Source organism: Mobula hypostoma, chromosome 4 (assembly GCF_963921235.1).
Source record: "Mobula hypostoma chromosome 4, sMobHyp1.1, whole genome shotgun sequence".
NCBI classification, from domain to species: Eukaryota; Metazoa; Chordata; class Chondrichthyes; order Myliobatiformes; family Myliobatidae; genus Mobula; species Mobula hypostoma.
This window is the reverse complement of record NC_086100.1, coordinates 40,447,322-40,468,201: the sequence shown is the minus strand read 5'-3', so window position 1 is coordinate 40,468,201 and position 20,880 is coordinate 40,447,322. Positions and strand designations below refer to the sequence as shown.

Below are 20,880 nucleotides of genomic sequence, written 5' to 3'. Positions count from 1 at the left end.
CCATTATCTGCACTAGTATGGTTCATTTACAGTTGAGCAAAAGAGTATATCAGCGTACACTGAGTTCCTGTATCGATAACTATAGGAACTAATACAGTTTTAAAGTACTGTAGTAATTTTAGTAGTATTACTTAAATACATAATTTTTGTCTTTTTTTTTAAATACCCTTTTAACTATTTCAATGAAACTTGGGCTAATTGGGCCAAAATATACTGATCCTGATGCGTCCCAATTAACCAGATTCCACTGTACATATAAAAAATTAAATTAAATATGTCGTGCAAAGAGAGAGGAAAGGAAAAAAAAAACAAATAGTGAGGTGGTGTCCAAAGGTTCATCGTGGTTTCTGAAATCCAATAGTGGTAGGGAAGAAGCTGCTAAAATGTTGGTTGTGTGTCTTCAGGCTCCTGTACTGCCTCCTTGAAGGCAGCAATGAGAGCTGTTGTTAAAATGTTGGTTGTGTGTCTTCAGGCTCCTGTACTGCCTCCTTGAAGGCAGCAATGAGAAGAGCATGTCTTGGGTAATGGGGGTCTTTAATGATGGATGCCGCCTTTTTGAGGCATCGTGTTTTGACGGTGTCCTTGATGCTGGGCAGCCTAGTACCCATGATGGTGCTAGCTGAGTTTACAACTTTGTTTACATATCTGCTCTCACCCCATCCTCCCGCCACTCCAGTAGGGATAGGGCTCCCCTTGTCCTCACCTACCACCCCACTGGGTCCAACATATAATTCTTCATAACTTCTGCCACCTCCAACGGGATCCCACCACCAAGCACATCTTTCCCTCCCCACCTCTTTCTGGTTTCCACAGGGATCGCTCCCTACGCGACTCCCTTGTCCATTCGTCCCCCCACATCCCTTCCCACCGATCTCCCTCCCGGTACTTATCCTTGTAAGTGGAACAAGTGCTACACATGCCCTTACACTTCCTCCCTCACCACCATTCAGGGCCCCAGACAGTCCTTCCAGGTGAGGCGACACTTCACCTGTGAGTCGGCTGGGGTGATACACTGCGTCCGGTGCTCCCAGTGCGGCCTTCTATATATTGGTGAGACCCGATGCAGACTGGGAGACTGTTTTGCTGAATACCTACGCTCTGTCTGCCAGAGAAAGCAGGATCTCCCAGTGGCCACACATTTTAATTCCACGTCCCATTCCCATTCTGACATGTCTATCCACGGCCTCCTCTACTGTAAAGATGAAGCCACACTCAGGTTGGAGGAACAACACCTTATATTCCGTCTGGGCAGCCTCCAACCTGATGGCATGAACAGTGACTTCTCTAATTTCTATTAATGCCCTTCCTCCCCTTCTTACCCCATCCCTTACTTATTATTTTTTCCCCTTTCTTTCTTTTTTCTCCCTCTGTCCCTCTCACTATATCTTCCTCTGATGCTCCCCTCCCCCTTTCTTTCTCCCTAGGCCTCTCGTCCCATGATCCCCGCCCTTCTCCAGCCCTGTATCCCTTTTGCCAATCAACTTTTCAGCTCTTAGCTCCATCCCTCCCCCTCTTGCCTTCCCGTATCATTTCGGACCTCTCCCTCCCACTTTCAAATCTCTTACTATCTCTTCTTTCAGTTAGTCCTGACGAAGGGTCTCGGCCTGAAACGTCCACTGTACCTCTTCCTATAGATGCTGCCTGGGCTGCATTTTGTGTGGGTTGCTCTCAACTTTGTGCAGCTTTTTCCAATCCTGTGCAGTGGCCCTTCCATACCAGACGGTGATACCACCTGCTAGAATGCTCTCCATAGTACATCTGTAGATATCCCAGAGTGTCTTTGGTGACGTAAACAGACTCCTCAAATTTCTAATGAACTAAAGCCACTTTCGCTCCTTCTTTGCAATTGCTTCAATATGTTGGCCCAGGATAAATCTTTAGAGACATTCAGAACCAGGAACTTAAAACTGCTCACCCTTTCCACTGCTGATCTCTCGATGATGTGTTCTCTTGACTTCCCCTTCCTGAAGTTCACAATCAATTCCTTGTTCTCACTGACATTGAATCCAAGGCTGTTGTTGCGACACCACTCAACCAGTTGATCTAGCTCACTCCTGTATGTCTCCTTGTCCCCATCTAATTTTCTACGAACCATAGTTCTGTCATCAGAAAATTTATAAATTGCTTTTGAGTTGCACCTAGCAACACAGTCATGGGTGTAGAGAGAGTAGAACAGTGGACTAAGCACACAACCTTGAGGTGTGCCAGTGTTGACTATCAGCAAGGAAATGTTAGTTCCGATCTGCATTGACTGTTGTTGCCTGATGAGGATGTCAAGGATCCGCTTACAGAGGGAGATACAGAGGCCCAGGTTTTGGAGCTTGTTGATTAGCGAGGGTATGGTGGTTTAAACGCTAGTTGTCAGTAATATGAAATGATTTAAGAATACCATTGGCCACAGTAAAATTGCTACAAGAAAAATTACTTCAATGCTTAACGATGATACTTGTAAGCAGAAAAGAGATGAGGGACTGGAATCTGCTTAGTGTTTAAGTATAATCAAGGTTGAGGTTTTTGTACAGCAAAGGGAATGATATAGGGACTGGCAGGGAAATAGAGTTGAGGCCAAAGATTAGATCAACCATGATCTTACTGACCATATTCAGGGATTCAGCTTCACATCTGAATGATTATGCCACAGTCATCACCAACTTCATCAAAACCTGTGGGAATGAGTGTGTATTTTTAAGGACATATCAGGCACAAACCAGAAGTTGTGGATCAACTAGGAGAATCGCAGTTCTGTTAAGCGTTAGATCTGTGTCTTTAAGACTGTTGAACCAGAACCCTACAAACATTCCAGGTGAGTCCGACAGAAGGCTAGCGTAAGAACAAATGGCAATTTTATGTGAAGTTACGATCAGATGCATGACAGCTGTGGCAAGGTTTGAATACTATTATTTCCTATAAGGTGAAATCTTAACAACATCTTACTCAATGTCAGCAAGACTAAGGAGCTGATTATTAACTCCAGGAGAAGGAAGCCAGAGGTCCATTAGCCAGTCCTCATTGGAGGATCTAAGGCCAAGAGAGTCAGCAGCTTTAAATTCTTCGATGTTATTTTGGATGACTTGCCCTGGGCCCAGCATGCAAGTGCAATTATGAAAACAAGGCCGCACCTCTACTTCCTGAGGAGTTTGCAAAGACAAGGCATGACAGCTAAAACTGATGAAAAGAGTAACTTTGAGGCCTAGTTTCATATTGTTCCAATTTTACATTCTTTCAATTTTTATACAAATATTATTAATAATTCTGTTAGCTATGTGTTACCAACCTATGCACAGCAACATGAAAACTTACTGTTCTTTACATCGAGGAATGAGACCAGTACGGTGAGAAGACCAGCCACTGCTACTTGGCTCATCAGTTGTCTATCACTGTGGTATGGACACAGTGTGAGTGTTCCCTTTCCAAGATGAGTCAAACCCTAGTTATATGAATACAAAACAAAATTCAATTAACTTCTGACATTGAATTCCATTATAAAATATCAGTAGTTAATAAAACAATAGAACTCCAGCCAAATCCAAATACCCACTAATACAGTGCCATGTCACTATCAAGTATAGTACTGGCTTGCAAATGGACAAGATGGCTACTGCGACTTCTCCCTTCCAGTCAATTAGGTTGCTCCACCTAGTGTTCCAAATAAGAACTGATCAAATTATTGCAATGGAAAATAAAGAGCAGCATTTAATGCACGAGCTCAAATATATAGTACAGTGTATTGTGGAAAAAAATCTCCTGGCAATGATGGTTCATTGCTTCCCAGAGAATAGACGCTGTAGTTAATTGTTAACATTAACCATTTGGTTAAAAAAAAACCACACCATTGTACAAATTAAGAATTTATATCGACATCAGCACTTTTTCAGTTGTCTACTTCAGACAATATTCTTCTTTAGTAAAGGCATTGTACAGTTTTGCCTGCGTACCAAGTTTCTGCTGTACTTCAATCAAATTGATACAACTCATTTGAGCCTTGCCAATGAGATTGACTGTTTCCTTCTATATACATTCTGAATCACATTGCTCCGATTAAGTACAGATTAAAAACTCCATTAGTGACTGAATTCATGGTCACTATAACATTTTAAAACTAAATGCATCTTGGGATTGATTAATTAAAGGATTAAAGTGTGTAAAATATTTGATATACAAATTATTAGAGTTGCAAATCAATGTATATGTCAATTTACCCTCAATCATTCACCATCTTAAACGATGAATTATAAAGGAAGATAAACCACTGACCTGTGCTATTCTAACCATGAAAAGATTATTTGGATCCTTTGCATGGTACTGTGCTAATTGCCTCAGCATGGCAGCCAACCTGGCATTGTTGGTACCTTAAACAGAAAGATGGTCATTGTTGTAATACACAAAATATAGTCAGTCACTGCATTTATTTCAGAAAGTCTTGCATTGTAAAGATCGCCTATCCTGACAAGGATACCGAAGGTGCAAAGCTCCAAAATTATGAGGGTTTATTGATACTGCACTGAGAATTTGTACAACTTGTACACTGAGAATTACAAACTAGAATAAGGTTTTTGAGTCTGATATCAAATAATTAAGAACAGCAATGTTCAGATTCAGATATAGTTTTATCAAGATGTCCAAATCTTCAACAAGTCAAAATAACAAAAGGAAAAAGCTTTTGGTGACTCTAATTCAATAACATTAACATTTAGCAGGAGAGGTATTTTATTTCAAGCCTGCTCAAATAAAGAAGTAGTTGCATTAGATCATTAATGTAAACTGTTTCCATTATCAGTCATGTTTGCAGCGTCACCCTGCATTCACATGTACTAAAATGGACAATGATGCTCTGGAAAGGCATCTGGGCAAGTTACCAAAATGAACTCTATTACAACAACTTATGTATGACACATCGCAGGTGGATTGTGCAAGATGTGGCATATATGGAAATAAAGGAATCAAAATTAAGTTATATGTGAATTAGTTTTCCCCCCGGATTATTATCAGTGGCCATCGACACTGAAAACATTGTTTCCAACTCAAATTCAAAATAAAAACATGTCAAACCTTGGGCCTCTAAAACGTATGCTTCTAGCTAGAGTCTGAATATGAACAAAAATCTCACTCAATTTAAGATCTGGCTCAAGGCAAAATGCATAATGTTTCAAGCAATGAAGTACAAGATGACTGCTTTGGTATTTCAACCAATGGGAAAAAAAACTGAATTTTAGTACCATGACTTTAAGCCAACAAGCAAGCTTTCTGGGAATATGTGCTATCTTGTACTTTGAAGTTGTTGAAAATCAGACAGAAAATATCTAATCTCTGCTATCAAATTGTAAGAAGGCAAGTGAAGCTTCAATGGACCATTTATAAATTGAAGCAAATGTTAACAAAGGATAAGATTTGCAGAAATAAAGCATGACCTGAACTTGCCAATTTATCACTTTTTTTAAAATGGCAGTACAGTTCCTGCATATGATAAAACATAGAACAGGGCAGAAACAGGCCAACTGGCCCACAATGTTGTACTGAACCAGCTAAAAAGCAAAACACCCAAACACTAATACCTTCTACTTACATCACGTCCATATCCCTCCATCTTCCTTACATCCACATGCCTATCCAAACACCTTTTAAAAGCCTCTAATGTATTTGCCTCTACCACCAAACCAGGCAGCGCATTCCAGGCATCCATAATTCCAAATAAAAAATGTACCCTTCTCACCCCCCTTGAACCTACCCCCTCTCACCTTCAACAGATGCCCTCTGGTATTAGACATTTTAACCCTGGGAAACAGATATTCTCTGTCCACTCTATCCATCCCTCTCATAACCTTGTAAGCCTCTATCAGATCTCCCCTCAGCCTCCGATGCTCCAGAGAAAACAACCCAAGTTTATCCAGGCAACACACACAAAATGCTGGAGGAACTCAACTGGCCAGGGAGCATCTATAGAAAAAAGTACAGTCAACATTTCAGACTGAGACCGTTCAGCAGGACTGGAGAAGAAAAGATGAAGAGTAGATTTTAAATGTGGGGGGAGGGGAGAGAGAAACACAAGGTGATAGGTGAAACTGGGAGGGGGGATGAAGTAAGGAGTTGGGAAATTGATTGGTGAAAGAAATGTAGGGTTGGAGAAGGGAGAATCTAATAGGAGAAGACAAAAGGCCATGGAAGAAGCAAGAGAAGGAGGCACAGATCCATGCGGAACTCCATGGATTATTGACCTCCAGCTCGAATAAGTCCCTTCAACCACTACTGTTTTCTATGTGCAAGCCAGTTCTGAGATCAAACAGCCAATTTGCCACAGATCCCATGCATCTCACGATTGCACATGCCCTCTAAACCAGGCGGGATCTTGGTAAACCTTCTCTGCCCTCTCCAAAGCCTCAACATCCTTCCTTTAGTGGCATAACCAGAACTGTACACAATTCCCTAGATGTGGCCTAACCAGAGTTATATAAAGTTGCACCATAACCTCCTGAACTCAGTGCCTCGACTAATAAAAGCAAGCATTCCATAAGCCTTCTTAACCACCTTATCAACCTGTGTAGCTACAAGCAAGAAGCTATGCACTTGGATCCCAATTTCTTTCTGCTCAGCAACACGTTAAGATCCTTGCCCATAACAGTGTACTGTCTCCTTGCAGTTGTCCCACCGAGGAGCAACACCTCACATTTATCTGGGTTAAACTCCATCTGACATTTCTCAGCTCATATCTGGAACTGATCTATATCGTGCTGTATTCTTTGCCAGTCCTCTACACTATCCACAACTCCACCAATCTACATTTTCATCCAGGTCATTTATATATATTACAAACAGCAGAGGTCCCAGCACAGATCCATGCGGAACTCCACTAATTATTGACCTCCAGCTCAAATAAGTCCCTTCAACCTCTACCGTTTTCTATGTGCAAGCCAGTTCTGAGTTCAAACAGCCAATTCGCCGCAGATCCCATGCATCCTAGTCTTCTGGATTAACCTCCCATGAGGGACTTTGTCAAAAGCCTTATTAAAATCCATGTAGACAACATCCACTACCCTACCCTCAATCCAGTTGGTACGGTATGACCTGCCACACACAAAGCTATGCTGGCCATGGGTTTTCAAATCCTCATATTTCCTAGTCCTAAGAATCTTCTCCAGCAATTTCCCTACAACTGACGTGAGACTCACTGGTCTGTAGTTCTCAGGATTTTCCCTTGTTACCTTCTTAAATAGAAATACAATATTAGCCACTTGCTAACCCTCTGGAACCTAGAGATGCTGGTCAAGGGCCCAGCAATCCCATCTCTTGCCTCCTTCAATAATCTGGGTAAATCCCATCAGGCTTTGGGAACTTATCCACCTTCATACTCATTAGGAGGCCCAACACTTCCTCCTCCTTGACCTCTAAATACCCAATGTATTTATACACACAGCATTGATTGCCTGGTCCTCCATATACTTTTCCTCAGAAAGTACCTCACTCATTTGCATCCAAGCAAATGTCCACCCCACCTCCCCCATTATCCTTTTGCTCCTGATGTATAGAATACCCTGGGTTTCATCTTAATCCTACTCGCTAAGGACTATCATAACCCCCCCCCGCCCCTTTCCTAATTCTGTTATTTAGTTCTTTTCTCACTTCTTTATGCCCCTCATGTGGTTCACTTGATCCTAACTTCCAAAGCTTTACGTACTTTTCCCTTTTCTTCTTGATTAAATTCATCACCTGAGGACATCTAAGGATCTCTTATCTTTCCAATCCTGTTCTTCCTTCTAACAGGAACATACCTTCCTTGTACTCTGTACAATTGACCTTTAAACCGTGTACTTGGCAGAGAAAAGGTGTTCCCAATTAAAGCTTCTTAGTTCCTGCTTAAGTGTGACGCATGGCCAAGTGGTTAAGGCATTGGACTAGCGATCTAAAGGTCGTGAGTTCAAACCCAAGTCGAGGCAGCGTGTTGTGTCCTTGAGTAAGGCACTTTAACCACACACTGCTCCAGTCCACCCAGCTGAAAATGGGTACCGGCAAAATTCTGGGGGTTAACCTCGCGATAGACTGGCGTCCTAACCCGGGGGGGGGGGGGGAGAAAAGAGTCTCGTACTCTCAGTCACCACGCCATGGAAACCAGCATAAGCACCGACCTGTCTGATCAGCTTATAAGGCTTGGGACAGACTTTAACTTGGTTCCTGGCTAATGCCCTCATAATTTGTCCTGCTCCAGTTTAAGACTCCACAGAGACCATACCTATCCTGAAAGTTAAGGAGTTGTGGCCACTGTTCCCTAACAGTCCACCCACTGAAAGATCAGTCACTAGGCCAGACTCATGACCCAACACCAGGTCTAGCAGAATCCTATATAATACATGGCACCTAGATTAGAGTCACATCGCTGGAGATGTACTTTGCGTCTTCAAACCTACTGTGTCTTGACTTCCTACAAGTAAAATGAATTTAGCTTAACTGTGTGCACAGGGGGATCTCAAGATTTGCAAGAGTTTAAAATATAGAAAGCATTATGCTGTTAATGACCTTAAAGAATAAGCGTTAAACTTTAGTGAAGTTGACAGTACAGAATCATTCTGTTCATCTCAACACGTGAGCATGCAGATTGATTACATCAGAAAGTTATCTGAAGACGGACATAGCATATTCTTATTGTTCCCACAACTAAATAATTTAAGCTGTAAGAGCATTACGATACATTACTTACCACTTCCAACCATACCCATGGCAAAGATAGAATTATGAGAAACTTCTGCATCAGCGTCATGAGAGAATTTGCTCAAAGTGTCCAGTATACTCAACCGTGGATTAGAGACTGAAATCAGTGCCAGTGCCAAAGGTACAGCACGTCTTAAAGTAGGCTCACCATACCGTAACTACCATAAAAAGAAAATGAACATGTCTTAAAGAGTTATAAAAATTATACAAAATTTTCGTACACTCCACTTTTAGTTTTATCCTACATTATAATTACAGTGGGACAAGTATCACCAGAATTTATTTTAATAACAGATGCCATTGGTAAAGCTAGTGATTATTGTCCATCATAGATTTTCTTGAAAGCAACATTTTGCTCAAGCATTTCAATTGTTAGCTAAAAGCCAACCAAAATATTCACCAGCACAAATAAATATGACCCATTTTCTTCCTAAAAGGACACTTAGTTAGGTGTTTGAGTCAACCCAGCTCCCAAATGTCATTACACAATTTGAGTTAAAATGCCTGGATCAATAGTCCAGGTCTCTGGATTACAGGTATATTCGCTTAACCACGGTGTTACTGTACTCCTTTGAATTAAAAGAATATGGAGGACATTACTTAATTCAAGGAGCAGAGAGCGAAGTTGGATGTGATGAAGCCTTTTTAATTCCTTTCAGAGGACATTCAAACAATGAGTGAGGGTTACAGTGAATCCTTTCCCCTTTTGAAGGAAACATAACGTTTATAATCTTGAAGCATTTTCTGAAAGGCTATAGGTCACTGATCTTCTCTAGGAAATGGGCTTTACATTCAAAAGGCATTTAAAGAGGTACTTGGATAGGAAAGATGTAGACGGATCCCTGACCACGTAGGCAAGTGGGATTTAGTGTAGACAGGCATAATGGTTGGCATAAACAAGATGGGCTGAATGGGCATCTTGAATGAACTATTAAAAAAAGGCAAGTGAAGATGGGTTGGACGGCATTGGCCTGACAGCAAATGCCAAGACCTCAGCCTGACTAATTGCTCAAGTTCATCCAAATGCCTCAAAATAATTCTCTTACATAAGTGTTGGAAATGGCAGTAGAGGTGAGGTGATGGTACTGAGAAATGGATTGGATGAACGCCTCACATTTCATTAAGAATCCATCTTCCAGTGGATAGGTACTGTTCAGAGCAATGTAAGCCTTGTACAAAGTACAATCTACAAAGTAAATGGCAGGATACTTGGTAGTGTGGAGGAGCAGAGGGACCTGGGGGTACATGTCCACAGGTCCCTGAAAGTTGCCTCACAGGTAGATAGGGTAGTTAAGAAAGCTTATAGGGTGTTAGTTTTCATAAGTCGAGCGATAGAGTTTAAGAGTCGTGATGTAATGATGCAGCTCTATAAAACTCTGGTTCGGCCACACTTGGAGTACTGTGCCCAGTTCTGGTCGCCTCACTATAGGAAGGATGAGGAAGCATTGGAAAGGGTACAGAGGAGATTTACCAGGATGCTGCCTGGTTTAGAAAGTATGCATTATGATCAGAGATTAAGGGAGCTAGGGCTTTACTCTTTGGAGAGGAGGAGGATGAGAGGAGACATGATAGAGGTGTACAAGATAATAAGAGGAATAGATAGAGTGGATAGCCAGCACCACTTCCCCAGGGCACCACTGCTCAATACAAGAGGACATTGCTTTAAGGTAAGAGGTGGGAAGTTCAAGGGGGATATTAGAGGAAGGTTTTTTACTCAGAGAGTGGTTGGTGCGTGGAACGCACTGCCTGAGTCAGTGGTGGAGGCAGATACACTAGTGAAGTTTAAGAGACTACTAGACAGGTATATGGAGGAATTAAAGGTTGGGGGTTATATGGGAGGCAGGGTTTGAGGATCGGCACAACATTGTGGGCTGAAGGGCCTGTAATGGGCTGTACTATTCTACGTTCTATAAGCCTTGCTGAGTAAAATTCACAAGACAGCTACTGAAATGCTTCTGGTGCATGCACAATGCTTATTGAGCATCGAAACACCATTGCTAACATTCACAAACATTTAAAAATCAAGCAAAAGTTAAAAAACACTGGATGAAATGTTACAATATTGGTGACACTCACTTGTTGCTCATGATTTCCAGCATCTGCAGAATCTTTTGTGTTATATTATTAGATATTTAAATCAACAACAATACTAAATAATAATTAATTAGTGATGAAACTTAGCTTGCATTTATTCTTCTTTCCCCAGGCAATTTTAAAATAAAACTGAACTCTATGTGGAATCCAGTAGAGAATGTAGTTGCATTTTTGGACCAACTATTAGCTGAGTAGAAGTGTGGGAATTCCACCTTCATGTAAGAGTGATACAGTAGTTCTGCTGGCCGTTTATGAAAGTAAGAGAGATAATGTAAGCAAGCCCATGAAGTTAGTCAAAGTACTACATGTCTCAACAGTTTAAAGCAGTAAACTAAAAAAATGTATTTAATATAAATATGGAGTTCTGTTCAATACTTAATGGTGGGAGTTTCTCCTTGTAAATTAAGACTTAAGACATGGTTTCAAAATGCAAATTTCTAAACCAGCATTTATCAAACTTATTGTAGAACTTACGAGATGGCCAAATGTACGCAGAGCCATTTCTGCTCCAATCTCTTCTCCCATGGCAATTAAAGCAATACCAAGCACTGCCACCCCCTTAAAAAGAAAGAATTACAAATATTTACATGAGGTTATTGTTTGTTCTGATCACCAAGGTCATTAAAATACAACTCAACCATAATCTTTTCAATACATTTTTCTACTATTTTCATACACAATTAAAACTATAAGCTGGATTAATAATTCAGCAATTTTCAGTTTCAACACAATAGCTGACTCATTGTGGAATTTCATCATGCACTACGAAACTTTAAGATGCTGATTGTAGTTACATTTTCAATTAGATTAATATGTTCTGCAACTACACAATACCTGATGTGCTCCCATATCTGCAGCATTTTCCTTTTTGTCCTTATCTTTCTCTTTCTTTTTGTCCTTATCATCTTCCTTCTCTTTTGAATCAAAATGCTCACTGCAAATGTGAAGTAACTGCTGGACTTTCAGTACATTACCAGAGCCTGTAGAATTTTAAGGTGAACAAACAAAATATTTAATACAGCCCACAAATTGCTATAAAGATTTTCTAAATTCCCTCCCTTCCTATAATCCTGTACACCTACGTAACAAAAATAGTAGGCAGAACAGTTCTCATGTTTACATTTGATTAAGTATGAGGAACTTAGATAGGATGAAAAAGATAGTTGTCCTTGTTATAGAAATTTTAAATACTGGAGGATATAGATTTAAGGCGAGAAGAGAAAAGTTTAAAGGAGATTTAAAGGCTTTTTTCTGAAAACAGAGTGGTTGGTGCTTGGAAAGTGCTGCTAGAGGTGGTGGTAGAATTAGGTATGATAACAATATTTAAGTGGCATTCAGACTGGCACATGAACAAGCAGGAAATATTGGAATACAGACCACATGCAGGTAAATGGAATTTATTGGCAACATGGTTGGCACCAAATAGATTATTCCTGAGATATTCTGTTCTATGTCACAATGAATGCAAAATCAATGCATGCACTGATGGATCATTTCCTATGTGAAAAAAAATGGCACTGCACTAAATTTACCTTGTCTAAACTGTCCACCTATCATGCTGCATTTTTGCCTTGCTAGTTTAATATTTTTCTTGCTCTACAGTTATAAAATGTGTGGTCACCATATCAATTAAATATAAGCAGAAGTGAAGATGGAAATACATGAACTGGCAACAGCCTGAATTTTGAGTTGAGGGATAAATTAGAGGGAATAAATGGGAAATGCGGTCATCATTCCTAGGAAGGCTGAGGACATCCAACTATGTCATTGAATTTAGGGAGGAAGGGGAGGTCTTATAGCAAGCACACATGCTTCCTCTCTTTAACCCTTTAACCTCAGCTGGGTAAAAGCCTACCATTCCATGTTGAGTCCTCATTTTTGGAAAATCTGATCACTTGGGTGTTCTTCCTTCCTGCATGCAGGCGAAGGCTAAAGAGCAAGGCTCCAGAGATAAGGACAGCAAAGAGAAAGTTGCAGGAGGCAGAAGAGTGGATATGGAATTGCTTCAAGTCAGTGGACTCAACCACGTTCAAGGACTCATCAGAGGATCTGAATGAATACATCACGGTTGTCATGGACTTTTATTGAAAAAGTTGTGGATGAGTGTGTCCCCATAAAATCAGTCTTCCCCAGTCAGAAGCCCTGAATAAACCATGCAATTTTTGTAATCTGCAGAGGGCCAGATCAGTGGCATTCAGGTCTGGGAACCAAGTAAGATACAAAAGGTCCAGGAATGACCTCCAGAAAGCCATCTTGAAGAACACAACTTTAAAAGATGCTTCCTCCCAATGTTATAGAGCTCTCAAGTTTAATCTCATGTCAAAACGACAATTCAGGACCAAACTTGAATCAGTAGGGGATGCTCGACACCTGTGGCAGGGTTGAATACCATTACCTCTTACAAAGTGAAACCAAGCGACATAGGTGACAACAAGGCTTCACTCTTAGATGAGTTCAATGCCTTCTATGCTCGCTTTGACCATTGAAACAGGGAGAGGAACCTTCGTGAATTTCTACAACCTCCAATGACCCTGTAATTTCAGTCCAAGATCAATGTGAGAGCATCTTTCAGGAGAGTGAACCCATGGAAAGTATCTGGCCCAGATGGGGTACCTAGTACCTAGCTGAGTAATAAAGACATGTACTGATCAGCTGGCTGGAGTGTTCACTGATATCCTTAACCTCTAGCTTTGGCAATCTGAGATGCTCATTTGCTTCAAGCAGGCTACAATTATACTGGTGCCTTAGTGGTGATCTGCCTCAATGACTATTGTCCAGTAGCACTTATATCCACTGTGATGAATTGCTTTGAGAGGCTGGAGTTGAAACATATCAAATCCTGCCTGAGAAGTGACTTGGATCCACTCTGATTTGCCTACCGGAACAACAGGTCAACAGCTGATGCCATTTCATTGGCTCTTCACTTATCCTGAAATATGTGGACAGCAAAGATGCACATACCAGGATGCTTTTTATCAACTACAGCTAGGCATTACCATCATCCTCTCAAAACTATTTAATAAGCTTCAAAACTTTGGCAATTGGATCCTCGATTTCCTCACTTACCCAGTCAGTTCAGATTGGCCACATCTCCGCCACGACCTTAATCAGCACAGGTGCATCAGAAGGTTGTGTGCTTAGCTCCCTGCCCTACCCAATTCATACTTATGATTGCGATGCTAAGCACAGCTCTAATGTCATATTTAAGTTTGCTGATGGCACCACTGTCATTGGGTATATCAAAGGTAGTGATGAACCAGCATACTGGAAGGAGATTTTAAAATCTGGCTGAGTGGTGTCACAACAACCTCTCACTCAATGTCAGCAAGACGAAGGAGCTAATTATTGACTCCAGGAGGAGGAATCCGAGGTCCATGAACCAGTCCTCATTGGGGTATCAGAGGTGAAGAGGTTCAGCAACTTTAAATTCTCGATGTTATCATTTCAGAGGACCTGTCCTGATCCAGCACCCAAGTGCAATTATGAAGCCAGCAAAACAGCGCCTCTACTTCCTTGGGAATTTGTGAAGACTTGGCGTAACATCTATAACTCTGACAAACTTCTATAGATGTGTGGTGGAGGAGAGATTATTGACTGATTGCATTACAGCCTGGTATGGAAACACCAATCCCCTTGAATGGAAAAGCCTACAAAAAGTAGTGGATACAGCCCAGTCCATCACATGTAAAGCTCTCCCCACTACTAAGTACATCTTCACAGAACATTGTCACAGGAAAGCAGCACCTACCGTAAGGACCCTCACCACCCTCACTCACTCTTCATGCTGCTGCTATGAGAAAGATGGTACAGAAGCCTCAGGACCCACACCACCAGTTTTGGGAACAGTTATTACCCCTCAATCACCAGGCTCTTGAAACAGAGGGGTAACTTTACTTGCCCCATCACTATAATGTTCCCACAACCTATGGACTCACTTTCAAGGACTCTTCATCTCATGTTCTTGATATTTATTACTTCGCTATTTATTTTTATATTTTTCTCTTTCATATTTACAGTTTGGTGTCTTTTGCACATTGGTTGTTTGTCCAGCCTGTTGGGTGCGGTCTTTCATTGATTCTATTGTGTTTCTTGAATTTACTGTGTACACCCGCAAGAAAATGTATCTCAGGGTTGTATATGGTGGCGTATATGTATTTTGTTAATAAATTTACTTTGAACTTTGGATTACAATCTTTCTTTCAACTAAAATGGATGTTATACTTCTTGTACAGGGAAAGAGTTGCAATCCAGAAAGGATGGCTGATATAAATAGGTCAGCATCATGAAAGATAATCCAACCTGGTGCTTTGATACCATTAAGATAAAAACACAATGATGATAGGGTTTGAGTAAATATGGCAAGTATGCATCTAAATAGACTAGCCTTTAAAACGAGCCAAGTTGTTAAGGAAACCTCCACTATATAATGCAAAGATAGATCAAAAAACAAGATTGGAATTGGAAAAACTTAGTATAACAGTGCAATTTCTATTTTCAGATAATGAAACTATATTCTGTTAAGAAGTGTAAATGAAAATATGTTTCCCAAGATCTGATTCCAGTCAAAAAGATCGTCAGTTAATTAAATTGGTTGGATTTGTACCGTGACTAACCTGCATAGGCACAGACATCAATCAAAGTATTGGCAAAGCTACGGAAAGGCTCGGAAACCACTTCTAGATCAGCCAAAATTACCTCAATGGCCTCTCCTTTTCCTGCAAATCAGAAATACATAACATCAATTCTTTCAAAGAAACGGCTTTGTGTTTACCATTTTTGTCTGTGTATAAAAAAAGCTACTAATGTGAAATGAGCAAACCAGAAACAAAGCATAGTACACACTGTGTGATCATATTTTAAAAGGGTAAAGATAATTTTGTGTATTTGGCAAGTATCTTCATTAACCCTCAATGAAAAATGTTAAAAATGCAGGAATATACACAAGTTACAGCATAAAAGCATTTGACTCAACTGGTCCACACCACAGTGATCCTCACTGTAAAGTAGTACATCCATTCTATACCAGTTTAAGTAACCCCTCCCATCAAATCTCAGTTACTGATTTGTCTCTGCTTTGATCCTTAATCCTGGAACGAAGAACACAACTTTAAAAGATGCTTCCTCCCAATGTTATAAAGCTCTCAAATTTAATTGTCCTTATGATCTCTCATTCTAGACTCAAATACGAGGAAATCTGATTGTATTCATCCTATGTAACTTCGATAACTGCATTTTTATTCTATCATCCCATAATCTACATTGCTCTAATAGAATTGACTTTTTTTTTTGCATTCTTCCTTATACGGAAAACAGAAAATAGGATAATTTTCAGGCTGGGATCCTGACCAGTGCAGAGTTATTATTTCTTTAATCTACAACAGGGTTCTGTGCTATGTTACCAGCTTTTTGGTTTAAGAATGGGTACTGGTGTGGGATCTGAGGAGGATGACAGAGTTATCAGGAGTATATAAGTTAGGGAAATCGTGAGAACATGTAGATGGAATATAATGTGGAAAAAATAGGGTCACTCATTTTGAAGTTGAAGTACCTAGAATATTTGTTGGTTGACTCTGAACCTCCAACCAAGGAAGTATATTTTCTCTCTCTCTCTCTCTCTCTCTGGCTATCCATCCCATAGGATGATGGTAGTTCCTTTCAGTCAGTTAGTGGGGTGGTACCCCACTCCTCAGAAAGGAACAGCCTGTGCGTGAGTGGATTTTAGGTGAGTAGGGGGTTGCACAGGTCCAGACCCACCCTCTCGACATCCCCTCCTGGATCCAGCGGCACGGTGGGGTCCAAGTCGGCTGGGGGATGTTCTGTTGCAGTGAATGGCCAGACCAAGCTTCGATGCAAGGGATGCCCTTTCCCTGCTTCATGGCATGTGTTTGCTAGATCAGCGGTCCCCAACCAAGGTAACAATATGATTTGGTGATATGAGTCAGCTGCACCTTTCCTCATTCCCTGTCACACCCACTGTTGAGCTTGAACACACACGAGGTCACTACGCACGCGTCATCCATGTCAGTGCGGGAAGAAGATCAACTCCTCGAGCTTGCAAATGATGGTGGGCTGAAAAGTATGTTTGACATAACATTTCTGCCAGCATTCTGGATCAAAGTTAAGGCTAAATATCCTGAGATAGCCACGAAAGCACTGAAAACGTTGCTTCCACTTCCAACATATCTCTGCAATGAATGCAACGAAAACCAAATTGTGGAATAGACTGGACATAAGGAACCCCCTTCGAGTACCGCTGTCTCCAATCACCCCGCGATGGCACTGTCTTGTTGCAGGGAAACAAGCCCAGAGCTCCCACTGATTCAGCGATATTGGTGTGTTGCAATGATTTTATATGTTCATATGGGGAAAATATGCGCTGTGTGTTTAATATCCAAACGTTACTTAAAATGTTATGACGCTATTGACTTGTATAACCATATAACAATTACATCACGGAAACAGGCCATCTCGGCCCTTCCAGTCTGTGCTGAACACTACTCTCACCTAGTCCCACCGACCTGCACTCAGCCCATACCCCTCCAATCCTTTCCTGTCCATATACCTAACCAATTTTTCTTTAAATGATAATATCAAACCTGCCTCTACCACTTCTACTGGAAGTTCATTCAAAACTTAGATTAGATTAGATTATGAGAACACTCAGTGCTCTTTTATTGTCAGTTAGAAATGCATACATGCATTAAGAAATGATACAATGTTTCTCCGGCATGATATCACAGAAAACAAGACAGATCAAAAACTAACACTGACAAAACCACATAATTATAACATATAGTTACAGTAGTGCAAAGCAATACCATAATTTGATGAAGAACAGTCCATAAGCCCAGTAAAAAAAAGTCTCAAAGTCCCGAGTTGATCGACTCCCGAGTCCCCAATAGCGGCGGCAAAAGGGAGAAACTCCCTGCCATAAACCTCCAGGCACCGTCAACTTGCCGATACCTTGGAAGCAGCCGACCACAGCCGACCCTGAGTCCAACCGTCTGAAAACTCTGAGCTTCCAAGCAGCCTCTCCGATGCAGCCTCCCGAGTGCCATCGACCTCTCCCCGGCCGCTGAAACATGCAAAGCCAAGGATTTCGGGGCCTTCAGCTCCAGAGATTCCGGTTACCACACAGTAGCAGCGGAGGCAAAGCAGACATTTCTGAAGTTTTCCAGATGTTCCGCTATGCTCTCACGTCTGTCTCCATCAAATCAGGATTGTGCATGGTCCCCTACTTCAAACTCCCCTGTCCTCCCTGATAATTATCACTATATTCATGCGAGGAAAATATGCACAATGTGTTTAATATTAAATTCGTTAGATAAACCCTTTTAGAAACAAAATTGAGTGTATTAGCCACTTATCACCCATATTCCAGTTGTGATTAACACCCCCCACCCACGAACAGAATCGCCAAAAACGCTTTGTAGAAAAAAAAATCGGCACATACACGCATGCGCACTGGTGCCCACGCAGGTAGTCATGGTAGTCTTTCTTGGGGTAAACACAACATATTTGACTGCTACTCTTGTCCCTTGGCAACCCTACCCGCCCCTCCCACCCCCCGGTCAGCAAGAATATTGTCAATATTAATCTGGTCCGCAGTGCAAAAAAGGTTGGGGACTCCTGTGCTAGATGACCATTGACCCTATGAGAGGGTTCATTCGCCCTTTGACAGGTCTTGTTTTTTGTCCTGCAGGGTGTCTAGCCACCCGCCTCACCAAGCAAGCTCACAGGAGTACAGTAAAAGAACCAGATTTATTCTTGGGATTGTAATTTGAAATACAAGGCAAGATTAGCAGAGCAGGCCTTTCCTCGAGTTAAGAATTAAAGAAATGAAAGGACACCTTATTTAAGGTCTGCAAAATTCTTGCAGATCTTGAACAAGGGTTCACACACATTCTCAGACTAAGGGACAACCATTCAGGATAGATGAAAAAAAATCATTGGTATTCCCCATCTAAATGGGCTACATGTAAACACTGAGTAAATTCAATTCAGAGACTGAAAAAGAAATTTGATAAATGGAATCAAAGGATATTAGGTTACTGCAGGAAAATAACACTGAACTAAAATATTTTATGATTATCAAAACTTGTATGAGGGATTGGAAAGCCTACTCTGGTTTCCATTCTTGTATCAGGTAGTATCCCCAACTGTTCAGATTTCTTTATCTATCTCCCTAGTGAACTACTGAGTTTGATGTACTTAACATCTGTTGGATTAAACTATCCATCGTTACCATTTTCCGATCAAAGGTTTTCTGTAATCAACTATATAATTTTAACTATGTATAGAATCACAAACATGAGAAATCTGCAGATGCTGGAAATCCAAAGTAACACACACAAAATGGGTGGAGGAACTCAGCAGGTCAGGCAACATCGATAGAAAAAAGTAAATAGTTGATGTTTCGGGCTGAGATCCTGCTTCAGGACTGAGAGGGAAGGGGGAAAGATGCCTGCATTACAAGGTAGGGGGATGAGGAAAGAGGCTAGCTGGAAGGTAAAAGGTAAAGCCAGGTGGGTAGAAAGGTCAAGGGCTGCAGAATAAAGAATCTGATCAGAGAGGAGAGTGGACAATAGGAAAAAGGGAAGGAGGAAGGGACCTGGGGGAAGTAATAGGCAGGTGAGAAGTAGGAAAAAGGTCAGAGTAGAAAATAGAGGAGGGGAGGAAGGGAAGAAATCTTGTTCACCTGAAGGAGAAATTGAAATTCATACCATCAGGTTAGTGGATACCCAGACGGAATACAAGATGTTGCTCCTCCATCCTGACAATGGCCTCATCTTGGCACAAAAGGAGGCCATGGATCGACATGTCGGAACAGAAGTGGGAATCAGAATTAAAAGTTTGGCCACCGGGAAGTCCCGCTTGTGGCAGATGGTGCAGAGGTGCTCCATGAAGTGGCCCACCAACTTACGATGGGTCTCACTGATGTAGAGGAGGCCGCATCGGGAGCACCAGGCACTATAGATAGTCCCACCGGATTCGCTGGTGATATTTTGCCTCAACTGGACGGACTGTTTGGAGCTCTGAATGGAGGCAAGGGCAGAGGTGCATGGGCAGGTGTAGCACTTAGACTACTTAGGATAAGTACCTGGAGGGAGACTAGTGATTAGTGAGGAGGGAATAATGGACAAGGGAATTGTGGAATGAGCGATCCCTGCAGAAAGGGGAGGGGGTAGGGAATGTAAAGGTATGTTTAGTGGAGGGTCCCTTTGGACAGTGGCCCCCAACCACTGGGCGGCAGAGAAATGATATGATTTGGCAACATGAAACGATATGAGTCAGCTGCACCTCTCCTTATTCCCTGTCACGCCCACTGTTGAACTTGAACACCCCCACCCTGCCGGTTGGCCCGCAAGAATATCGTCAATATTAAACCAGTCCGCGGTGCGCAAAAGGTTGGGAACCCCTGCCTTTGGAAAAAGCGGAAGCTGCAGAGGATAATGTGTTGGATGCAGAGGCTGATGGAGTGGTAGGTAAGGAAAAGAGGGATGCAGAATTTAATTCTAAAATACTAAAAATCATTGCAACATGTTAATTTGCAATTACACATTTTAGTCTAATTTTTTTCTGCAAAATTACTCTATATCAGTTAATGTTCTGTCCTCTAATACAAACACACCTGTGCTATGAAATGTAGTTTGTAGATCTCAACTACTACCTACCCATTTTCTTCTAAATAGCTAAGTGTGTAATGTTGGATCTCAGTCTGTATTCTTAAATTTAACTTTACTGAAATCTGTTTTTATCTGCTATATCTTATGTTCTTATAACATTACTGATAAAAAAGGTAATGACCGAAAATTCACCACTTTGGTAATATTTCAAAACATCCCATGAAAAGCACATACTAAATGCAACCTTTAAGTTGACAATTTTCTGTACCTTTGCAGCAAAATATTTCATTGTTCAAAATGCTTCTCCCTTACTTCCTCAAAATCTTGCATTACTACCTGATGAATCTGTAGGTTTAAAACAGTCTTTCACCTTAAAGGTAATAAAGTTCAATACGTTCAAAACAAATGAAATTTATAGTACAAGTGCAAATTTCCCCTTTTGCTTTCTCTCCAAATTAGTAGC

General features: G+C 41.2%; 1 protein-coding gene across 1 annotated transcript in view; it reads right to left on the bottom strand.

Moving 5' to 3' along the window:
• psmd2 (proteasome 26S subunit ubiquitin receptor, non-ATPase 2) overlaps positions 1–20,880 on the bottom strand; it is an 83,754-nt gene that overhangs the window by 7,040 nt on the left and 55,834 nt on the right. The window contains exons 14-19 of the mRNA XM_063045683.1: positions 15,405–15,506; positions 11,626–11,771; positions 11,266–11,349; positions 8,687–8,855; positions 4,255–4,349; positions 3,301–3,427 (exon numbers count right to left, since the gene is read on the bottom strand). Of these exons, the coding sequence (XP_062901753.1) occupies positions 3,301–3,427; positions 4,255–4,349; positions 8,687–8,855; positions 11,266–11,349; positions 11,626–11,771; positions 15,405–15,506 (723 nt within the window). The remainder of the gene's footprint in view (positions 1–3,300; positions 3,428–4,254; positions 4,350–8,686; positions 8,856–11,265; positions 11,350–11,625; positions 11,772–15,404; positions 15,507–20,880) is intronic.